This window comes from Vigna umbellata, chromosome 6 (assembly GCF_029865625.1).
Source record: "Vigna umbellata cultivar VRB3 chromosome 6, Vumbellata_1.0, whole genome shotgun sequence".
In the NCBI taxonomy this organism is placed as follows: domain Eukaryota; kingdom Viridiplantae; phylum Streptophyta; class Magnoliopsida; order Fabales; family Fabaceae; genus Vigna; species Vigna umbellata.
The window spans coordinates 15204165-15226454 of record NC_142170.1 but is presented as its reverse complement, the minus strand read 5'-3'; the positions used below and the strand labels follow the sequence as shown (position 1 = coordinate 15226454).

The 22290-nt window shown below is 32.9% G+C and overlaps 4 protein-coding genes across 4 annotated transcripts; 2 read left to right on the top strand and 2 right to left on the bottom strand.

Moving 5' to 3' along the window:
• Positions 1 to 2626: 2626 nt before the first annotated feature.
• Positions 2627 to 7257, top strand: LOC124832192 (Phox (PX) domain-containing protein). The gene is made up of 9 exons (XM_047306328.2): positions 2627 to 3008; positions 3107 to 3205; positions 3291 to 3377; positions 3477 to 3585; positions 3748 to 4394; positions 5490 to 5654; positions 5739 to 5981; positions 6270 to 6485; positions 6857 to 7257. The coding sequence occupies exons 1-9, from the start codon at positions 2700 to 2702 to the stop codon at positions 7112 to 7114; spliced, it is 2133 nt and encodes a 710-aa protein (XP_047162284.1). The 5' UTR covers positions 2627 to 2699; the 3' UTR covers positions 7115 to 7257.
• A 7-nt stretch (positions 7258 to 7264) lies between these two features.
• Positions 7265 to 10970, bottom strand: LOC124832193 (signal recognition particle subunit SRP54 2-like). The gene is made up of 9 exons (XM_047306330.2): positions 10606 to 10970; positions 10396 to 10495; positions 10135 to 10288; positions 9171 to 9321; positions 8947 to 9095; positions 8449 to 8549; positions 8174 to 8331; positions 7940 to 8054; positions 7265 to 7830 (listed from the first exon to the last, which is right to left on the bottom strand). Exons 1-9 carry the CDS (start codon positions 10834 to 10836, stop codon positions 7493 to 7495), a joined length of 1497 nt encoding a protein of 498 aa, XP_047162286.1. The 5' UTR covers positions 10837 to 10970; the 3' UTR covers positions 7265 to 7492.
• Positions 10971 to 11362: 392 nt separating this feature from the next.
• Positions 11363 to 12004, top strand: LOC124832194 (homoserine O-acetyltransferase). Its single transcript, XM_047306331.2, has 2 exons — positions 11363 to 11593; positions 11684 to 12004. Exons 1-2 carry the CDS (start codon positions 11408 to 11410, stop codon positions 11867 to 11869), a joined length of 372 nt encoding a protein of 123 aa, XP_047162287.1. The 5' UTR covers positions 11363 to 11407; the 3' UTR covers positions 11870 to 12004.
• A 1392-nt stretch (positions 12005 to 13396) lies between these two features.
• LOC124832195 (Molecular chaperone Hsp40/DnaJ family protein) lies at positions 13397 to 20537 on the bottom strand. The gene is made up of 11 exons (XM_047306333.2): positions 20083 to 20537; positions 19782 to 19850; positions 18731 to 18823; positions 18383 to 18504; positions 16865 to 17060; positions 16369 to 16544; positions 15717 to 15846; positions 14971 to 15131; positions 14791 to 14879; positions 14450 to 14567; positions 13397 to 13788 (listed from the first exon to the last, which is right to left on the bottom strand). The coding sequence occupies exons 1-11, from the start codon at positions 20353 to 20355 to the stop codon at positions 13743 to 13745; spliced, it is 1473 nt and encodes a 490-aa protein (XP_047162289.1). The 5' UTR covers positions 20356 to 20537; the 3' UTR covers positions 13397 to 13742.
• Positions 20538 to 22290: the final 1753 nt, after the last annotated feature.

Below are 22290 nucleotides of genomic sequence, written 5' to 3'. Positions count from 1 at the left end.
TCTTTCGTTAGATATTTAAAATTTAAAAAGAAAAAATTATAAGTCTGTGAAAAATAGTGACAAAATATAGTTAAATATATATCATTGCAAAGTTTTCCACGGACTTTGTCTCCAAAATATACCAGTTAAATGATTATTTGAATAACATTTTAATTTTGAAAACGTTTAGGGTTAAAAGATTAAAACCAGAACAGTATGTTTTAAAAAATTTCCGGTGGAAATAATGCGGCTAAAAGTGGAAAAAGATAAATGCATTAAACAACTAAATAAATTACTAATTTTAACACGAAAATACTATATTAAAATATTTGATCAAATATAAATAAAAATATTTGATCAAATATAAATAAAAATATTTGATAACCGTTAATAAAACGAGTTGTGGGATAATCATAAAAGAATAATTTATTCTCACTAAAAGTAATTATTAATTATTGTTTTAGTCTTTAGATTATAATACGATTTTAAATTTTATATTAATATGAAATATTTGTCTTTACTAAGTTCTTATAGAGTCCTCGTTTCTCACCTTTGCAATTTTCGTCTTCTTTCCTTGACTCTTATTTTTTATTGTATAGTTTAAATTATTAATAAAAGATTCTTAATTTTTTAGATGTTTTCTTAATTTTCAAAATTATTTACATGTCAACCTTGTTTTACATGACAACGTGACATATGTGAAGTCCACTTACCCCTAAATGTCTTATATTTAACTTAGTTCTAAATTTTAGTTATTTTTATTGAATTTAGTCCTAAATTTAATTAATTTTAATTAATTTAGTTTCAATTTTTAAATTTTTTTTACTGTTTTTATAATTAGATGAAAATTATTTATTATTTTTAAATTAAAAAGAAATTTTTTATTATTTTTAAAATTAGATTCGTTACTTTTAAAATTAGAAGGAAATCTTTTAAAAATTAAAAGAAAATCTCTTCGTTATTTTTTAAATTATAAGAAAAAGTCTTAATTATTTTTAAAATTAGAAGAAAAATTCTATTTTTTTTAAATTACAAGGAAAAATCATTTTTAAAATTCTTCATTATTTTTAAGCTAATCCTAATCCTATTTTTTACATGTAGAAAAAACCAAACATAAATCTAATAATTATACTCCATTAATGTAATTAGAGTTGGTTTAAAAATAATGAAAGAAAATTTAATAAAAATGTAAATTTTAATAAAATTTCAATTTAAAACGTAACAAAATTGAAAATAATTAAACAAAGTTAACAAAATTGAAATTAAATTAAATAAAATTAACAAAAATTAGAATTGAGTTGAATATAAAACATTAACAGGTAAAACTCACTTTGACATTTATACTAATTTGACACGTAACATAATATTGAATTGACATATAAACAATTTTATTTAATTAAAAACAATGAAATTTTAAAAAAACTCATAACTATGCACATTGTTCATCTTCGGTTCACAATTTAGACAATGTCATTAAAAGGAACCAAACTAAAAATAATTTACTAAAATAAAAATCTCATTGAATATGAAAAAAATGAGTCAACGAAAATAAAAATTAAAAGAGCATTTAAACCTAAAAAAACAATACAATTAGATGACAAATACTCTATCCATACATTTTTCAAATATAGACTCAATTAAAACAAAAATTTAGATAAAAAATAAAAGTAAAATTATATTATACTTTAAAGAATAAAAATATAATTAATCATGTATAAAAGTATAAAAAAATACTTTTTTTTCTTTCAACTGATAGAATTGTAGAATTATAGATTACAAAATTACAAAATTGTAAAATATTAAAGTTATAAAGATGTAAAATTATAATATTTTAAAATCATAAAATTATAATTATAAAGTCTAATTTTAATAGTTTAAAACTAATAAAATAAGATATTTTATAATACTATTTAAAAACAGATAATTTAATATATAAAAAGTATATTGATATAGTTATTCACATAAAAAACATATTTATTTTGTGATACATGAAACATACTGTTAGACCATCCAGATGTCAATAAACTTATTTATTTTGTGAAACATGAAAACATATTTATTAAACATTCAATTATACTTAATGTGAGTAGGTTTGGAAGATAATTAAAGTGTTAAATTTGAATTTTAGATCAATAAATATAAATATTTCAATCAATGATAATTATATACTGTAATACATAATGCTCCTAATACAAATGTCAATTTTATAATAATATGAACTTTTATTTACTTAAATAATTTTTTATTTATTTTAATTCTAAATATAGTAGATTGGAGACATCAAAAAATTTATTTTAAATATTTAAATCAAGATACCTAATATTGTTTTATAATAAATGTCTATATTAATATTAAACTTTAAACTTTGTGTATAATAATATCTTTTTTATGTTTATTTTCTATGAACGGGTTGTAATTTGTTTTTAATTTTCCATTAGGATATAAGTATCAGCAACCCCAATATAGAAAAGCATGGTAGGTAGAAAATTACGATACCACCCAAAGGATTATAACTAGCTTTAATTTAAGAATATGTATTAAATAAATTTAGTAGTAAGTTTAATAATCTCTTGAAGAAATTAGGTAATATATATATATATATATATATATATATATATATATATATATATATATTTGTAATAAAACTTTGAAGCTTCCATGGTTCAGTGAAGGAAGGTTGAAAGGATCGAGTTGAAGTTGCAGCAAGAACAAAGCAGAGGATGCATTGGTTGGGTCCGGACGTACCCGTTTTCGACCCAAATTTCAGTTACAATCACAATCCCTACACTTACGACGATGATCTCTTTCGAAACGACGACGCTCAGCGCAGTCTTAACAATGCCGTTGTGGCCCATCACCACGACGGAACCTCCCCGCTCCCCCTGGGTATGGATTGGAGCCCTCCGCCACGCGAATGGGCGGGTCGAAACACTGTTTGGCCACGTCATCCTCCCACCGGTTGGAGTTTCTGCGTCACGCTTCCCTCGTGGGTTACCGTTCCCCAACCGCCACCCTCTGATCCCGTCGTTGTTAGTATATATATTATTCCTATAAGCACTTTCTCTCTAACGTTTATTTTATTTTATTTTATTATTTTTATTAACTTACTTAGGTTTTTTGTATGCAGTTTTTTAGGGTTCAAGTTGGTATACAATCCCCCGAAGCAATCACCACCACTCGATTGATATTACGCAGATTTAGCGACTTCGTCAGTCTTTTTTCCGAAGTATGTGTGTTTTCAAGGGTTCACTCTTTTTTTTTTGCTATTTCTTTCAGTTGAGTAGAAGATTTTCAATATTATTTTTTGGCAGCTGAAAAAAGAATTTGCTATGAAAAGTCTGCCTCCACTTCCACCCAAAAAGATGCTCAGAATTAAAAGCCACGCTCTTTTGGAAGAGGTAGGTATATAGCTTAGTTTAGTATCATTGTAATGCTTGTCTATTTGACAAATGACTTAGTTCTATGTAGTTTTATACTCATAAATTTCCGAATTTCAGCGACGGAGCTCACTAGCAAATTGGATCGAGAAGTTGCTATCCGACATTAATGTATCAAGAAGTGCCTCGGTGGCAATATTCCTTGAGCTAGAAGCTGCTGCTAGATCATGTGTGTATTTTTTTTTTCATAAACCTAAACATAGTAACGTTTTGTCATTTTATGTTCAGATTTGTAGGCATCTTTTCATTTCTTGAAAGATTATAATAAATAAACGGTCCATCATGATGTTCCACAACCATTTCATACCCTTTTGCTGCTGATATATTGCAGCCTTCCATGAAGTCAACGAGCATCTGGATGAAACCTCTGCTAATAGAACTACACCTGCACAAATGTTCCAGGATAACTCTCCTGGTTCTGTAACAGCTCATGGTTCATCTGCTGCATCTGTTTTGGGCAATAATAAACTTTCTGGGCTGGGAGCACCACAGCATGAAAGCGATACGCATTCTGATCAAATCATGGATAATTTAACATCAGAGCATGGGTTAATTAATCAAAGTGAAACAGCTGTTGATCATGCCACATATGGCAAAGACTTTGTTAATAAGGAAAATAGTAGAGACAAAGATGCTATAGCTCTCAACCTGGATGGAACTGTGTTTACACGCAACTTGAATGTTCATATTAAGAACCCCTCATTGGAAAGCATTGGAAATGACTTAAATTCTTTAAAGAATACTGAAACAACTACGACCACTTTGGTTCAGGATGTTGCACAAGACCTCATCGAGAGCCATGATGAAGCGTCCAGAAACTTGGACTTATTGTTGACTTTTCCGTTGGATGAGCGGCACAAATTAAGCAAAATTCTTAATACCCAGAAACAGAGATTAGTGACTGCAAAAGCAGATGTTGAAGATCTTATAGCAAGATTGAATCAAGAAATGGCTGCAAGACAATATCTTGTAACAAAGGTACGCAGCATATGCTTGAGTTTTCTTTTGTTACTGAATTTTGAAATGGAGATTTTTGCTTGTGACATGCTTTTATTATTTCATCGAATGTGTTCAGGACAAATCTTTTTCCATTTGTATGATGTTTTTCTATCGCAGAATAATGTTGTTTCCCTTCTCTTTAATTAAATGCTTGAATCAATGCGATCCATAGATTTATTGATGTGCTTATGGTTCATATTCAGCACATTGCCATTAGAAAGTCAGAATTTCATGACTGTAAAATCTTTGTAGTTTACAGTCTGTCTAACACTCAATACTCCTCTTTGCCAGTACTGTACATCAACTCATCAAACTGCCATTTACCAACCAAATTATCTTCCATGTTGGTCCTTATGGATCAAACCTCTAATATTGTGCAGCAGTAAGCAAACGAATAACATGAATCACTTATGTTGATCTTTTGTTTTATATTTGAAGTCTGAAGAATAAGTTTATTATTTGCATAATTAGATGAGGTTTGGGAAGGCTTTATGTACGAACGAGTACATCAGAGGTAAGTATCGTCCGCAGGATTTTAGGAAGTTCAAAATGTATGTTAGCAGTTTTTCAATCATAGAAGTCCATGATTTCCATTATCTTTGTTTCACTGTCTGTCAAATTTACCTTTCTCTCAAAAAATATAAAGTATCTGTTGAATTTAACAACAAATCAATTAATAATGTTGTCAAGTTTCTTAATAGTTCCCTTTCATTTTTCTCCCTAGATCTAACATTGGATAATGAAATTGGGAATAATGATGGTATTAAAATTAAAGGCATCATATTATATTTTCTCTGCATTGGATAAATGAATTTTTGTAGATCTGAAAATTAAGCATTGGATTTTTTATTTTGAAATAATCTTCTTTTTGCGGGCTAATTGTGTTAAAGGAACGTATTTACATTTAATAAAATTAATTAGGTTATATCTTCCCCCAGCTGAGGAGAGTGTTCTGATAAATTTATGTTTAGTGTATTTTTTTAAATAAATCTGACTGGTAATGAGTAGAGATTGCTAGTTATCTTGGAACAAGTTCGCTCAGTGATGGAAAAATGACAATCATTTCACTTGTAGGTGAAAGATTTGGAAGTTGAACTTGAAACAACTAGACTGAACTGCCAAGAAAACATGCAGCAGGCTGTTTTAGCTGAAAAGGAAAGGTTTACACAAATGCAGTGGGATATAGAGGAACTTCGGAGGAAATGCATGGAGACAGAAATGAAATTGAAGTTAGAAGAGGTATATTGTGATAGTTTACTTTAGTCAGCATCTCTCGTCATTGCATTTTGAAGTGGGCTTTAAGTGGAATGTTTACTGTTTTAGGATGAAAGGCTGCTAGCAGAATCTACAAAAGCTGCTGTCATTCAGGAGAAGCAAATGTTGCAGCAAGAATTAGATGTAGTTAGAGAACAATTTAAGAACTTGCTGAAACATCATGATGATTTTGAGATGAAATCAAAGACAGATATGAAGGTTCTAATCAAGGAGGTAAAATCCCTTCGAAGTGGTGAGTTAGATCTGAAGCAGCAGCTCGGTGAATTGATCAAGGAGAAGTTGGATTTGGAGGTATAGTCTTTTCTGATTTTTTACGTTGCAATTAGTACTGAATGATTTTTTTATTTTTTATTTTAATACATTTAAACTAGGAAACTATCAATTTGACGGGTTCCATGACTAGGAAGGGGGTGAATAGTCGCATTTAATAATCAATTTTGACTAGTTCCTTCCAGATTATTTTCATTTTTTCCACACAAAAAATTGAAATTCTTTATTTCTTATCTTTTTTAATGAAAAAGCGTTTCAAATATGTTGGGATCCAATTGTTTTCATGGTATTTCTTTTACTCTTCTTCAGAGAATTCTCCAGAAGGAAAAGCAAAGAATGGAAAATTCACATAATGCTAATACAAAGTTGCTGCATGAGTGTGCAATCCTTCAGAAGAGGCTTCGCGAGTGCAGTGTAAATTTCCTTGTTGAGGAGGAAGATAAGCTAAATATAGACACTTCGCCATCTGATGCTCTAGATTTATTGGCTACATCAGATAATCGGATCGGTCTCTTGCTTGCAGAGGTATGATAAGCACCTTGGGCGACAATTTTGTCCTTTGATATTTACATTCTGGGGCACTTGGAAAATACAGGGCAGGCTATTTACTCCTGTTCTGGTTTTTATGCTATGCGTTTGTGCATTATGCTTCTGTAAGTGATCGACATTTTAGGTAATTGCGTTTAAAATCTACATATCTGTCACACTCTTGAAAATTATTCTACCTCCCCCTTCTCTAACTTATATGGTAGCAACATCATTCGACATTGCACTCCATTGGCATATGTTTTAATGAGAGTCGTTAGCAATTATCATTAGGTTTATTCTGTGTACTGCATTTTGCCATGCTTATACTCACTTTTTTGTTACATGACGTTTGCAAATATGGGGAACAGGCACAGCTCTTAGCACAAGACGTAGAGGATGCTGTTGTTGCTGTGGAAGAGACCCGTGATACAACTACCGACAGTATCGTGAAAACTTATGATGAATTGAGGAAGATGCTGGCACATATGTTTGTAGACAATGCCAGTTTAAGGAAACAAGTCAATTCGGTTATTCGATGTGCTCTAAATGCAAATGTCAGTTCTGAAGAGGAAGGGGCAGAAATCCATTTACAAAAAACTGTTTTAAGCAAGTTCTTAGAAAAATAGTGTGTCAATCCTACACCGTGTCTATTACTGAGTTAGTTACACATGTTAGTTGTGGCCTATAATTTTTTGCACCTGTATCTTTTCGTCACATTTAGTGAATAAAAAAATAAGTGCTCTGCTTGGTAGCACATCTATCAATCAAACTCTCAATAAAAAGAAAGCAACATAGCTTCTTTTTTTAATGATTGCTCTGTAAACTAAATAAATAATATACACGGGAAAATAATATAATTTTACAAGAAACAGTTGCAAATATGCAGATGAGACATCCAACGCTGATTGAACTGCATAGCGTGATCAACTAAGTCTAGTTGAAAAGAACTAAAATGTCTGACTATGGTAGGCAATGATTGTCAGCTCACAAGGCAATCAACTCAACTAATCACCGCCGCCACCAAACAATCCTCCCATTCCCATCATGTCTTTGGCAGATCCCATCTGCTTCATCAAGTTTTGTAACCCGCCCATGCCACCGATTTGTTTCAGCATCTGCGGAGGGAGGACTTTGCTCATGTGCTGGGCATTCATATTTCGGGATAGGGCACTCATTTCACCTTTCTTCGGTATTTTTAGTCCTTTCATTTTGCTCCATATTTTTGCAAGACGTTTGTACTCTTCCATCATCTCCATCACTTCCCTAATTTGACGACCTGCACCTCGGGCTATCCGCATGATACGTGATTCATTCATGAGCTTTGGGTTTGAACTATCCAACTCTGAAACGAATCGGCAATTAATGGTTAGCACGGAGCGTATGTAATTCCAATGAGAACCTAAATCATGCATGCATAAAGTTGATCACGACAGTAAAAACATAATGCCTGCCTTCGTTTGTCATTGAATCCATCATTGTCATGTAACGCTTGATTTTTGCCTGGCTTTCTTTCTCACGGCCTTTTGGCATTAATTCGGCACTAAATCCGGGAAGCATAGAAAATACCTAAATCAACCGAGAAGTAAATTAAATGAAATAGCAACCATTATTAGTTGATTACACAGGAACGACCAAGCAAACACTCGTTAGTGTATCTTTCATCAAATGTATTAATGAGTAATAACCTGGCTGATAGGACCCATTTTAAGTATGTTCTGAAACTGCTCATACATAATCCTCAAGGTGAAGTTTCCTTCTGATAGCTTTTGAAGTAGTTCGGGTTGTTGATCCATAGGCACAACTTCTTGAATTTTGTCCATGAACCCAGACCAGTCACCCATCCCTATTTCAAAAGCCATTTGACAAGAGTCAAGATTAAATATTTATAGAAACCCACTGCATGTTCTTGATGAATAATAATGCATTTAGATGAGAAGAAAAAGGAAAAAGAAATACACACCTAATAGACGACTGACAAATGGCTTAACATCAAAAACTTCAAATTCATCCATATGTTCTCCAGTTCCAATGAATATGACAGGACTCTTTGTTGCTGCAACACTGCACATATATAAAACCAAACCAACAAGAGTAAGGTATGCAGATCACCAGACAATACATATTCGCACTTTAACTACAAACACAACGATTTATAATATTAATTTTCCAAATCCTTTAGATGATGTATATTTTAATTTCTGTTATGTATATTTTATATCACTAGGGTAGTTGAAATTTGGACTGGAAAATATGCAATGCAATACACTTGCATTGATGAATGCTAGACAAGTGCAAATATTTGTAACGCTTTAACTTAGATAAACTGTTCATAACGCTTAAATTTGTTCATTTATACAGAGAGTCCATTTGCATATAAGATTACTAGCTATTAAATTAACTTGTCCATAATGGCAAAAGTTGCTAGTAAATATTATACAATTATCCTCATAACACTTACGCACTAAGAGCACCACCACCTTTTGCATGGCCATCCATTTTGGTAACTATTACAGCTCCAACTGCAACACTCTGTTTAAACGCCTGGGCTTGATCAAAAGCAGCCTGACCAATACTGCTATCCATAACGAATATAACAAGATCTGGTTTCTGAACAACATAGAAAATATATTAGCATTTAATGGAATTTTGAAATAAATATCAAACACAGAAAAAAGGAAATACCGTTGCTTCTGAAACTTGACGCATTTCTTCAAAAAGAGCAGCTTCTTGCTTGTGCCTCCCACTGGTATCAACGATTATAAGATCACAGTTTTCTTCCTTGAATCTCTCCACACCTTCCACTGCAATTTTTACAGGATCAGATTCCATATAGCTGCAGAGAATGGAGGCACAACATTGAAATAATTATTAACACATTGAAATCAAAAGACAACGGAAATGCAACTAGTATAGAAGGTTCTGTAAACAGATAATATTATGCACAACAAATCCTCGATAACCTTCAATGACTTGAAAAAGACTAAACAGTGAGTGTGAATTCATAAGACAACGCTACAGGAAAGTGTAAACTCATAAGACAACACTACACAAATATACTCTGGAGGATGATAAGTTTACTCTATGGTGGTAAGTTGTAATTACCCATGTATTTTTAAGGGCTCGGCAATTTACTTTGTCCTTATACCTGAGACTCAATTGTTAAAGGTGATTTTGTTCAACAATAATCATTGATCTAACCTTGTCCTCAATTAAAATTTACCAAAAGAACATAAGCAAACACTGACCTTGGGACCCATTATTTAGTATAAAGGAAGATTCTTCCAAACGAACATTCTTCTAGAACTAAGCCTTTAAATTGCATTGCCAGACAGAACCAGTCAGGTCCCTTGGAAGATTATTCCCCGTAGTTTCAGAATTTACACAAAGATTTCAATAAGCACCGACACAGAATTTACACAAAGATTTCAATAAGCTACGACACGGGCCATATACAGATAGAAGTTTAGTTGCACTCATTAACATCTATATAACCATGACTCTTTTTTTCATCAGGGAGAGTGTTGCATAACTAACCACAAAATAGTTAATCTACAATTTATTTTGACTATCCTCTCCATCAAATTCTTCATCAACAAGTAAATAGTATCATATCAGAGCTACATAAATACTAACAAACAACAAGTACCTTCCATAGAAAGGGATCTTAGCTTTGGTTGCATTTTGCTTCAATTGATCAAATGCACCAGCTCTGAACGTATCCGCACACACTAGAGCTGGTTTCCAGCCTTTCTTCTGATGATAATATGCGTATTTTGTACAGGTTGTGGTTTTCCCAGAACCTGAATTGATTTGAAATTATAATGCTCTTATTCTTGTTCCTTTGTTTAGAACAAAACAAGTAATTGAAGCTGAAAAAGCCTGACAGAGTTCAAATTTGGCAACAGACCTTGCAAACCAACAAACATGACAACACTTGTTTTTCCCTTTTTGGGAGTGAAAGAGGGCTTCCCAGGATCCAGTATCTTGCAGAGTTCGTTAAACACAGCCTACCAATAGAAACACAATCCAGCAAGTGTTACTAGCTGAAGCAATAATAAGAAACACATCACCAATTACTTAATCAATTAGTCAACCAGTACGATGAAAGAAAAAGTACTTGTTGAATGATCCTGCGTTTGTTGTGCCCGGCAGCCAGATCGTCGAGGTTGACAATGTTCTTGATGTTAGTCTGCATGTCGCGCACAAGCTTGAATTGCACATCGGATTGGAGAAGAGCGCGAGTGATGTCGTTGAGGCAATCGTTCAGCACCTTCTCGTCGATCACCGTCGCATTGCTCATCTGCTGGAGAGCACGCGAAATGCTCCCCCCTAACTCCGCCAGAACCATCTTGTTCTTCCCTTCAACAGTCCAATTTCCAGATTAGGGATTCAACGCAACAGAACACGAAGCTTACGATTTCAGATTCAGATATTGCTCTGTCTCTCTCACACACTTCCTCTTCCACCGCCGGTAAAACGAGTAGGCCATTATAGGAAGAAACAAACTATAACCACTAATAGGCCTTGGCAGTATTGGGCCTTCATTTTGTAGCCCATATCTTGTTTTGTTTGGGCAATTTCTTTCTACACCTTTATATTTTCTTCCTACACCCCATACTTTTTAAAATTCCAATTATATCTATACAGAATATTAATATTTCCTTCATAGGGCAAATTCACATTTACATTTTACAATTCGTATCATAAATTTATATTTTAGATTATATATTTTATAATTTAATTTTGAAATAAAATATGTAATACAAATTTATATTTTAAATCATAATATAAATTTGGATGCAAACTTTGTAAGAAAGGGTAACTGAGTCATTTCACGTATAATAATGAGTGGGGCAGGAAGAAATCCTCTAAGTTATGTTTTGTTATGGCTGTTTGTGGTGAGGGAAAAGATAGCAGACATGGCAGTTTCAGGGATAGGTTGGAGTTGGAAGCTTTTATGTAACGGCCGCGGAGTTAGCAAGACAAACACGCCCTTGTTCCTCCAAATCCCAACGCAAATTGGCTTCACCAGATTTTCTTCTCGCGTTGTTGCTCGCGCTTCTAACCCCAAAACGGAGGATCAGAGCTCCACCTCTTCTTCTCAAGTAAATTAAAAAAAAAAAAAAAAAACCCCTTTTTTGTGTGATTATCAGAAGTGATTAAATTAACTATCTTTCTTGCTTGATGTGAAATAGGAGGATTTAGTGTACGTGGGAAAACTGGTGGCGGGTTCTTTTGCAGGCGGTGGTGCGATCAAGTATGGGAGCGCTCTTTTTCCTGAGATAACTACTCCCAACCTTGTGCTAGCTCTAATCATCATCTCAACTCCTGTGCTTGTTGCTGTTTTTCTTTTGATCAAGGAAAGTCTTACAGACCAATAGGAACTTTATTTGTTATTTATTCATGAATCATAATCAAATTGGTAGATACTGATATACTATTTGTGTAATGAACATCCCCCAAAATGGGCATGCTGTCAAAGAAATCAAGTTGAGTCAGTATTCCGTTTTCTCAAAGGAACTATACTTTTTCTCTTTAAAAAAGAACATTATTTTTCATCATTGATGATGGTATTGAGACTGGTTCGACCTTCCAGTAGCTCACCATTTTCGTTAGAACAATTTGTGTTTTTGCTGTTGTACTTGTTTTCAAAGAACTAAGCAGGATTGGTAAAACATAATTCGTGAATGCTACGTATTTGTTGACATAACTTGAATACATACAGTTGACATAATTTCTATTTGTAAGTGCATGTGAGTCCACATAATTTCTACGACGGTATAAAATTAAATCTAGTAATATTAATAATAAGGCTCGTTAAAAATCAAACTATCCTATCTGACTTATTAGCGGGTTTGAATCAGTCATTGAAAACACTGTTTTAATATGTAATTTTGTACTTTATTATTATTATTATAAATAAGTCATGTAGAAAAAAATATGTTTAAGTGAATAAATTGAATTTTTTAGATAACTTGTGTGAATTATTTAGAAAATACGGTTGCAAAAAGTTATAAAAGAAATAAATTATTTGTATAACTAATTTTGCATTTAAATAGTCATTTTTTATATTATAAATGATTTCACCGGAATTTAGAGTGTGGACTTGTAAACAGGTTATAAGATCTTAAACGTGGTTTTGAAAGCTTTTTGTTATCTAGCTTAATGTTAAAATGAGATGAGAGACTTATAAAAGAACTTTCCTATCCTCAAAATCAATAAGAAAATTAGGATATTTGTAAAGAATTAGGATTTTTGTAAATATATGTATAATGACAATGTAATAAATAACAACATGTAACAATAAGTAAATAATAACCAATACACTAAATTGTTCATGTTTAATATGTGAATATGATCTTAAAAAAACGTAAGTTTAGACGGTTCATAACGAGGGATTTAAAAGATCTTATTGCACCCCAATTTTTATTATGTCTATTAGACCATATAATAATAAAATTGACAAAAAAAGTAGCTAAAAGTTTTATATTTTTTTACAATGATGTCTAAAATTTCATTTAAAAAAATCATTAAGTAATGTAGAGGAGACAAAAATATTAGATTTAGGTTTTGAATTTTTAACCTGAAATAATAAAGTCAATTAATCTAGACTATAAATTTGACAAATATTATCCACTTAATATTTAAATTTGACGATCATCAGTTTTTTGGGCCCTTAATCTCATTAAATGATGCATTCTAAGAAGCTAACTGACAATTACCCAATTCAGAGTTCAAATTGATGGCTACTTAATAACTGAAATAATTTATTAGTCAATTTCAATAATCAAATATTGTTTTTTCTCATTTTAGAAGTATGAATCTAGAAACTAATTTAATGTCTTAGTTTATTCAATGTGTTAGTAGAAAATATAAAACTATGCGAAGAGTGGAACTAAACACAAGGATTAACTTACTAAAATCTATTTTTTAGGTAATTCACTCGAACAGAGGTTAGACTTCCTTTCAGATGTACACTAGCTTTCTTAGTGCAACCTGCTCATAGAGTACAATTCGACTATCCTTGAACAAGTTATTCTGTATAAATCGTCTTGTTCAAAAATTTACAAGAAAAAAAAACAAATAAAAGAATAAGCATCACTACTTGTTTGATTTTGCCGCGTAGCTAAATTCAGTTAAAGCATTTGAAGAAAATATTGTCTCCATTAGTTCCTTTCCTTCCAGTAACTACTGAAATCATAAGCACTGCAAACCTATCTTGAAGATTCTGCTCCATTCAACAACCCCATGGGACTAGAGATTATCTTTCAGCCACTTGAAAGCTCCATTTGCCACAGATCTGCAGGATTCATTGACGGTAAGTTTCGGACATTGCACTCAACTCACAAACATGTGAATGAAACAATTACCAAATACCAATGACCGAAAAAACTTTCAATCTAACAGTAGGACCAGTACAAACAATTTTTTTTTTCTTCGGAAATTTAGAATCCTATAGAATCACAATAAACGGCACATTTAAAACAATCTATCAATCTGCACCGATAAGCCAGTCCAGTTCAGCATTTCTTTTCTCGTCAAAACATTTGTGAGGACTCAAACAATAGTAAAAAGCATCAACGATCAAACATAGAACCAAAAATCTCCATTCCGATGCATCAACTCAATGAGAAAGACACTCACTCATGTACAGAATCATTTCTTACATGGTCAAATAGCATTGGAGTACGGAAATAAATTGATATAGATTAAAGGGCTCATGAACTTATAAATGACAGAACTACAAGTCCTTTCAAGAGCCCGTGGTATATTAAGGAGATTCTTCAACTACGTCTCATTAAAACTGAAATGCTTTATTTGATTTTTTTAATGAAAAGAGGAATGTTTATCTGCATAATTTAGGTATTACAATCAGAATTCATGTTTTCGACTTGTGAAAATCCAAGGCTCTCCATACACATTTATGGAAAAATTAAAATAAAATATGAGAAAATTATTACCCAGCAAAGTCCTTCAATTTATTCCATACATCGTTTTCGTCTTCTGATTTCTCACTTTTTTCTTCTGATGTTACTGTTGGACTTTCATCCTTTTGAAGTGTAGGAGTTTCCGTAACACCTGATACAGAAGGTAAAAATATGGTTCACGGCTCAAATATAGTGTGTACTCATTGCATTGTAGGATTTCTCTATTGCAACATGAAAACGTGTTGCAAAGACCTGATCGAATGTCAGGTTATATAAAAGATTAAAGCTGTCAAATGACCAAATGCTCCTATAGATTGTAGAATAGGGAGGGTGGAAAACTAACAGATATGTCAATAATAAAAAAAACCACCTACTTGAAGAGTGGGTCTTAGGCCGAGATTTTAAACGTTTGCTTGCGTCACCTAGAGAACCAAGTTCTTCAAGCAACTCACGTTCCTTTGTACTAAAGATGCAGTGCAGAGACAATTGATATCAAACCTCTGATATAGATTCATCAAATGAGTATAAAAGAACAATACATGAAGACTCATTACCTAATACGTTTTGGTATTGTAACCTTAACAGTGAATAAGTGGTCACCACGAATTGATGGTTTATTTAATTTTGGTACACCTTTTCTTGCAAGGACGAGGACATCTCCGGGTTGGGTACCAGCAGGTATTTGTAGTTCCGAAATTCCTTCAACTGTTTTTACCTGTTTAGGTACCAAATTCAATCCATCGAAGGTGAGTGCACAAATTATTAACAGCTGACACCAATGATATACCAAAAGAAAAAAACGCTACGCGAAAAATAACAAAATATCTAGTATATGTTAAACCTTGTAACTTAATATTCAATGATAAAAAGTAATAAATATCATAAAATATAAAAAAAGGGAACACTGTATATTCAGTCAATCATAATCTTATTAGCTGAACATTTTTGCAAAAATATCATTTGGTAACATCAGTTATGAATCTTTATGAGACGCACAAGGCAACAAAATTACTTTCAGGTCATGCTACAGTTTCCACCCAAAGGAAGATATGTGAGTATTATAAGAGCTGATATAGCATTATTATGGGGAAAAAAAAATACTTTAAGGTCAAGGCCTGAACAGAATACCAAAGACTATGCCAGGCGTCAAGTTTTACAAGCGGTAACATGTATAAGAATAACAATGAAAATTACTAGAATAATGATATTTCCACTAAAACTAAGAGGACCAAAAGTGTCCAGCCTATGTGAAATGACCCAAGTCGAACTCAAACCAAGAGTACCAACTAAATTAATTTACCTTCACAACAGCCCCCAGTATTGCATCTAGATAACTGATTGATATTGTTGAGGAGAGATTAATGTCGTCCCTTTGAATTCCAGGTATCTCTTGCACGTCAAGATAGACATAAAGATCTCCAGGAGGTCCCCTGCTATGACAAGATATATAGCAACTTCCAGATCATGTTTTGAACAATAAAATAGTCTAAATTCACATAGAAGTAAACCACCTCCATTTAAAGAAGCATTAGGATAATTTATGACCAATATGTTGCTCTATTTACATACATTTCCCATTAGGTATTTACATATGGAGTAGGTTGTACTGCAACATTCTTCATATCCCACCCTTAAGAGTCATTTATTATAGATATGTGCTCAAGTTTTCGAAGGGGGCATTTGTCCATCCCTGGACAGCTACACTTGTGAGGATGTCTTTCCTTCGCCTATTTATGTTCTTTTAGATTAAGCAGGACATACTAATACTCCTTTTTGAAGATCCATCCTTCCTTCGTCAGAGAGCAAGACAAACTTACTCACTGATGGAATCGTGTATCCATGTCATTTACAATACAAGCAAAACACACAAATTCTCAATATAATTATTATGAAGTAGTTGGTCAAAGACTTTCACAATACAAACGTCAGACATTAATATAAAAACAACATACCCTCTTGGTCCAGCATCACCCTCCCCAGAAACTCTTAAAATACTGCCTGAGCTAACACCAGGAGGAACTTTAACTTTAATATTTTTCTTAATCCGTATTCGTCCTTCACCATTGCATTTACGACAATATTCAGATATGACTTCTCCATCCCCTCCACAGCTTGGACATACTGAAACCTAGAATTGAGAAAGATATTAGGATGGAAAAGTACTCTCAGGCAGACGAAAAGTACAAGGTTTTTACCTTGTGCAAGAAAACTGCACAAAATGAAGATGATCGTATGAAGTAATATAACCAATTGCAAAATAAATCAATAACTCCCACAAGTAAAGCATGAGGATGTCCACAATTCATGAAAAGAAATGGAAAATTACAAAGGGACATGCAGAATGTCTGCCCCCAATAGAGAAACTTATTTGGAAGACACAACAGTACAGTATACAAAATTAAAGGGAAAAATATATATACAGATCCATGAGGAAAGAACAATAATTACCTGTGAGAACATCCCAAAAGGTGTTTGTTCAGTCCTCATCACCTGACCCCTCCCACCACAAGTTGAACATACTCTCATCTTGGAGCCTATTTTTGCTCCGGTACCAGTGCAGACTTCACATGTTTCCAAATGAGAAAGATCGAATTCTTTCTCTGTTCCAAAAATTGCCTCAGAAAACTCCAAGGAAAAATCATACCTGTTGACATTTGAATCACAAATCATTCCAAATCACAGTTCGGAAGATGCAACATTTCCATATGCAGAACTATCAAGTCACATGTTCTTAATGCAGAATTGATGTGATAGGATATGATATAAATATTAAATTATAGAATTTCAAATCACCAAATAACAATTGGAGAAAATAATTGTCTTTTTATTTTTAATTTTCCCTGTATTAATATTATATGTTTTAGGAGTAAGGACAATTAAAAAAACTAGTTAGTTAATTTGGGAATTAGGAAGTTAAATAACAGAATGTGAGCGGAAAGGATTCATTCTATCTTGCGAAGTTGCAGATTGAGATTTTCTCTCTCAAAGGAGAAAATTGGTGTCTATGAACGGAAAATCATTGGAGAGAGATCTCTTATGTTCAATTTCAATATATCAACAAAAATCTTTGTTTTCTTTTCCCCAATTCTGTTCTTGGTTCATGTCATATATAGATGTGTTTTGAGTGTCAACTAATTGTCTCACAAACAATCGCTTCCCCTAATCAATACTCTTACCCCAACCAAAGCATTATACATTTTCCCTCTTTGTGGATTTGTTCCTTTTGTACCTTTAATCCTTAAGGAGGACCATTACAAAGTAAGAAAAGAAAAAGAGAGAATATATTGTATTAGGAATATTGGTATGCCACCTACAGATGAAAAGATGACAAAATCGATTAAGTTGGTTTGGAATCACACAGACACTAATGAGGAAAGAAGGTTGAATTATTTTCGACACTGTGAAATGGGTAGAGTGTAGTGGAGATTAAAACGGAACATGAAGGAAACCTTCGCTATTGTTGTTTTGCCATGTTTTTATTTTCCTTTACCAAGTCTAGACTATCCTAGTGGAATTAACTATATATAATCAAGTAATGTCCATTGAGCTCAACAAAAACTAAATATTCAAAAAATCAATGTAGAATAAGAGCCCAAACTTCTCTTAACAAGTTGAGAAAACTAAGGATAATCTCACCAGGTAGTATTAACTATATATAAATAAAGTTATTAAGGTAATGAAATTTAAACCTAATTCAACCTTACAAAACTAATTTGGTGAAGTGAGGTTTGCATGATAATGGGTGACATGATAGGCCCATATCTCCACTGAGATAGACTTTAAATGACTTTGATACTATATGAAGATAGTTGAATTTAAACTTAAATCAACCTCACAAACCAGTTTGGTAGAGTGAAGTTTGCTCCTACTTATGCAGTACCAATATTTACTTTAACTAGCTAAATATAGTAATCATTCACTAGACTAAAATGGTAAATAAAGAATAACGAACAGCCCACAACTCACCGAATGTCTTCACCCTTAGTAACAGTACTACGACGACGAGTTCCAAATCCAGTCGGATCCATGCCTCCAAAGCCACCCATACTTGGCCCAAAAAATGTCTCAAATAAATCAAAAGGATTTGTCTGCAAGAAATAAATTGCTAAATATAAATCTACCTTAGAGAAGTACCAAAAGTAAGGTGCAACTTTAATTGCCATGCATTTCAGTTTTTTTCCCAAAACATAAGACAACTTATGCGCATTGGAGCTATCAGTATATTAACCACAAATTCTGCTGACCAGCGAATTATTTTATGGTGATTCATCCTTTCATATATGTAGTGCTCCCGAAATTCATATAAAAAAATACCGTGTAGGCACTTGAGCCTCCTCCAACTGCACTCTTAACTCCTGCCTCGCCATATTGATCATATAAAGCCCTCTTTTTATCATCTGATAGCACCTGACAATGTTATGATTCATAATTCAAAAACTGATATCACAAATATAATTCAAAATAACTGTGCACTCAGTGGTATACGGGCATAAGACTGGTTGATGCCATTGTTCCAGAATAATCTACAAGTTTTAAACATTTCCAAGGAATGAGCAACAAGTAAAGACTATCATAAAACTTTTGATATTGAGTCCTTTAAGACACCGCACACAAAAAGGTAAATAAATAAGAGTATGGGCTCGAACTACACAGTATACACCTATTACTTGATGGTAATCACTTTTTTCTTATCTATGCTTTGAAATGTTGTATGTTGTGATTTGATCTGTCATCTTCTAAAAAGCATTCAAATATTTTTAGAATAATAGCCCCTTTCTCATTGAGAAAATGTAGGCGCAATTCTTTATGTACTTTTCACACTGTTTTCCAATTAGAAATGGAAACTTCTTTAATAATTTGTATAATGAATATTTGCATTAAAGGTACGCAAAGGTTACCGAAGTGAAACTCCAAATTCAAATGGAGAATTGCATCTAGGTTTGTCCCTGGCTCAAAGATGCTTTATATTGGCTGTCAATAGATTCGACCAGGCAATGCATGAAAATAGATGAAAATATTTGAAAAGTAAAAATTCATTCCGATATGAAAACCTTAGAATTAAAAGGAAATAAACGTCGGATCTAACCAGAGGCAGCTAATTCCCTACTGATTACATACAAAAAACAAATTATTAAAGTTAAGTATAGACCAAAACAGTTGGGCCTCCAATGTAAAATTTACAGAAAACTAAAAGATAAAAGAAAACAGCACTCGCGTTAGGACCCTAAACAAGACATCCATTCATTTGCTAGAGCAAAATATCAGTGGACTGCTTTCAAAAGTGATACTAAACATGCATAGAGGTCCAGTAAAGAAGAGTAGCATAGCATAACACGATAGTCAGCAGTGTAGTTTCCATGCAAACCTCATACGCAGCACTAATCTCTTTGAACTTTTCAGTCGCACCGGGCTCCTTATTTACATCAGGATGATACTGAAGAGAAAACGATGAACACAAAATCAGGGTAATTACGAATATCTGAATAAACTATCAAGTGCATTGCATAGTTCAAATTCCAACAAGTAGCCACGAAATCGCAACGATTCCCATCGGATAACTGAATAACAACTCGAATTCCTTGCAATTTCTAATTCGCTACCGGAAGCTCATAATCAACTTGGGATTCGAAATGGATTTTGATAGAGAAGTAGAATTGGATACATACCTGACGAGCTAACTTTCGATAAGCAGCTTTGATTTCCTTTCCTGTGGCGGATTTGGAGATTCCGAGAGTGGAATAGTAGTCGGAGGAAGCGGCGAAGACAGTGTGGAAGCGGCGGCGCGTGGGAGCGAGGTTGGGATTGGAAACCGAGGAGAAGGAAGTTGAAAAGGAAGGAGAATGAATGGAAATGAAGCTGTTGTGAGAGCGGAGATGGACGGTGCCGCAGAAGCAGGGACACGTGGAGGGAGGAAGCAGAGAGAGGGTTGCAGCGGCCATTGAAAGAATGCAAAAATGGATGGAATGAATGAGAGAATACTGATAACTAAGAAGATGAGAACGACTGCGGGGAAATTGTGTGTGTGTTTGTGTTTGTGTTCATGATTTTAGTTTACCCTCTCTGCGTCTACGCGCGTGTGTGGGTGGGAAATAGGCTAAGTGTGTCAAGCACAAAGGTCAGCTTGTATGGCGTTGCCATTGCTACGAACCAGCAAAAGGAGGGACCTCGTGGGACCCGCAAGATAAGTTGTGTGGTCTGATAATGTTTTTAACATGGGATCATAAAATAGGAAAGAGTTCTTTTACACTTTTTTTACAAGGTTGTTAAAAAATGTTAAATTTTATATTTGTAAAAAAAAAAGGTAAAGGTAAAGTATGTGTAAAAATTTATTAGTTTTAATAGATATTAAAACAATAATATCTTTATAAAATATATTTTCTTTTTTGTTTTCTAACATTCATGGAGGAGAACAAAGGAGTTCTAATTTTCTATCATTTTATATTTCTATGATTTTATATTTCTATGATTTTATATTTCGGTATATTCACTATTTCTTTATCCAGTGACGGTATATAGTATTATCAAAATAGATTGTAATCCGTGAGTCAATCTGACTCATCACGGATTTAAGCCGATTTGGGTTTGAAAAAAGAGGGTTACTCCCTCCACTACCACACTATTCTTCTACACCACTAAATACTTATCTTTAATTTTATTTTATTCGAAAACTACCTTTGAGTAGAATTATTTTTACTTTTATCCTATTTAATCTAAAAAACCCTAATCTTCTTTCCCTTTCTTTTGCGGCCGCTTACCCCACACATCCACAAAATCTCATTTCTCTTCATTCTTTCTCCTTCCTACTTTCTTCATCTTTTTTTGATTTTTTTTACATATTTTTCCTCCTTTCCTCCATTCGTTTTCCTTTCGTGCTTGCATCGTGTGCTTCCATTAAGCTATGTTTGAGGTTCATGAAGAGGAGTGTGAAGTGGAGTGTGGTTTGTTCTTGGTTTCCTCTCTTCAGATTCAGGTTGGTTTGTTATTTAGGTTTTGTATGTGTTGTGATTTTGTTATGTTGTATGTAGTGTTATTGTATGTTGTCGTCTGATTTGTCCATGAAATCACTGAAACCAGAAGGTCAAAACGGATATGGAAGATCCGTTTGGCCTTTAATGGATGTGTCAACATCCGTTGGCAGATGTTCACATCCGGTGAAGGCAAAACTGATCTTCCATATTTGTTTTGACCTTTTGATTTCAGTGTTTATTATTTTTTTATTTTTAGCTTTATTTATAGAATATATTTATGTATTTAAATTTTTTTACATGATTAAGCCTGAACACGTACTGTAAATGCATTTTGAAAGTGTGAATGAGTGTTTAATTTTTTTTCCTTTATTAGTTTAATCTTTTTAACTTTATTTACATAATATATTTATGTATTTAGCATAATGTACAATAGCATTACATTTTGTATGTCGGGGATGCATTACATTTTATATGTGGGGTGCATTACATTTTATAGTGGGATCGCTTTTAACTGGTGGTTGGACGTTGGTGCAAAGGAAATTTTTTTACCAACTATTTTTAACTCTCTAATAGAAGTAAATGAAGGGTAAATGAGAAATGTGGTGGTGTAGGGAGAAACCCTCTTGAAAAAAATGTAATTTTTTTATGCGGGCTAGTTTTTAACTCGGCTCACTTAGAACCCGACTCACCAAGTTGATCCGTTGTGAGTCGAGTTGGAACCTACCTAATTTAATTTAATTATTTATTATTTTTTGTTTTAATATTATTAGTTAACATTTTTTTATTATATTATAGATGGTTATAAAGAAAATGTTTTGAGAAAAAAAATATATTATAGATTTATCTATTCAAGACTCTAATATTATAAATGGACAAGTGATACAAAAGTTATCAATATTAAAAACT

Coding starts and splice junctions, on each gene's coding strand:
- LOC124832193 (XM_047306330.2), bottom strand. CDS start 10,836: ATGGTTCTGGCGGAGTTAGGGGGGAGCATTTCGCGTGCTCTCCAGCAG. Junction 8,550..8,946: donor GGTGGTGGTGCTCTTAGTGC/GTAAGTGTTATG, acceptor ATATATGTGCAG/TGTTGCAGCAACAAAGAGTC. Junction 8,332..8,448: donor ATTTGTCAGTCGTCTATTAG/GTGTGTATTTCT, acceptor CTTTTGAAATAG/GGATGGGTGACTGGTCTGGG.
- LOC124832195 (XM_047306333.2), bottom strand. CDS start 20,355: ATGGCCGCTGCAACCCTCTCTCTGCTTCCTCCCTCCACGTGTCCCTGC. Junction 18,824..19,781: donor AGATTAGTGCTGCGTATGAG/GTTTGCATGGAA, acceptor TAACATTGTCAG/GTGCTATCAGATGATAAAAA. Junction 16,545..16,864: donor CTTTTGGGATGTTCTCACAG/GTAATTATTGTT, acceptor TCTCAATTCTAG/GTTTCAGTATGTCCAAGCTG.
- LOC124832194 (XM_047306331.2), top strand. CDS start 11,408: ATGGCAGTTTCAGGGATAGGTTGGAGTTGGAAGCTTTTATGTAACGGC. Junction 11,594..11,683: donor GCTCCACCTCTTCTTCTCAA/GTAAATTAAAAA, acceptor GATGTGAAATAG/GAGGATTTAGTGTACGTGGG.
- LOC124832192 (XM_047306328.2), top strand. CDS start 2,700: ATGCATTGGTTGGGTCCGGACGTACCCGTTTTCGACCCAAATTTCAGT. Junction 4,395..5,489: donor GACAATATCTTGTAACAAAG/GTACGCAGCATA, acceptor TTTCACTTGTAG/GTGAAAGATTTGGAAGTTGA. Junction 6,486..6,856: donor TCGGTCTCTTGCTTGCAGAG/GTATGATAAGCA, acceptor TATGGGGAACAG/GCACAGCTCTTAGCACAAGA.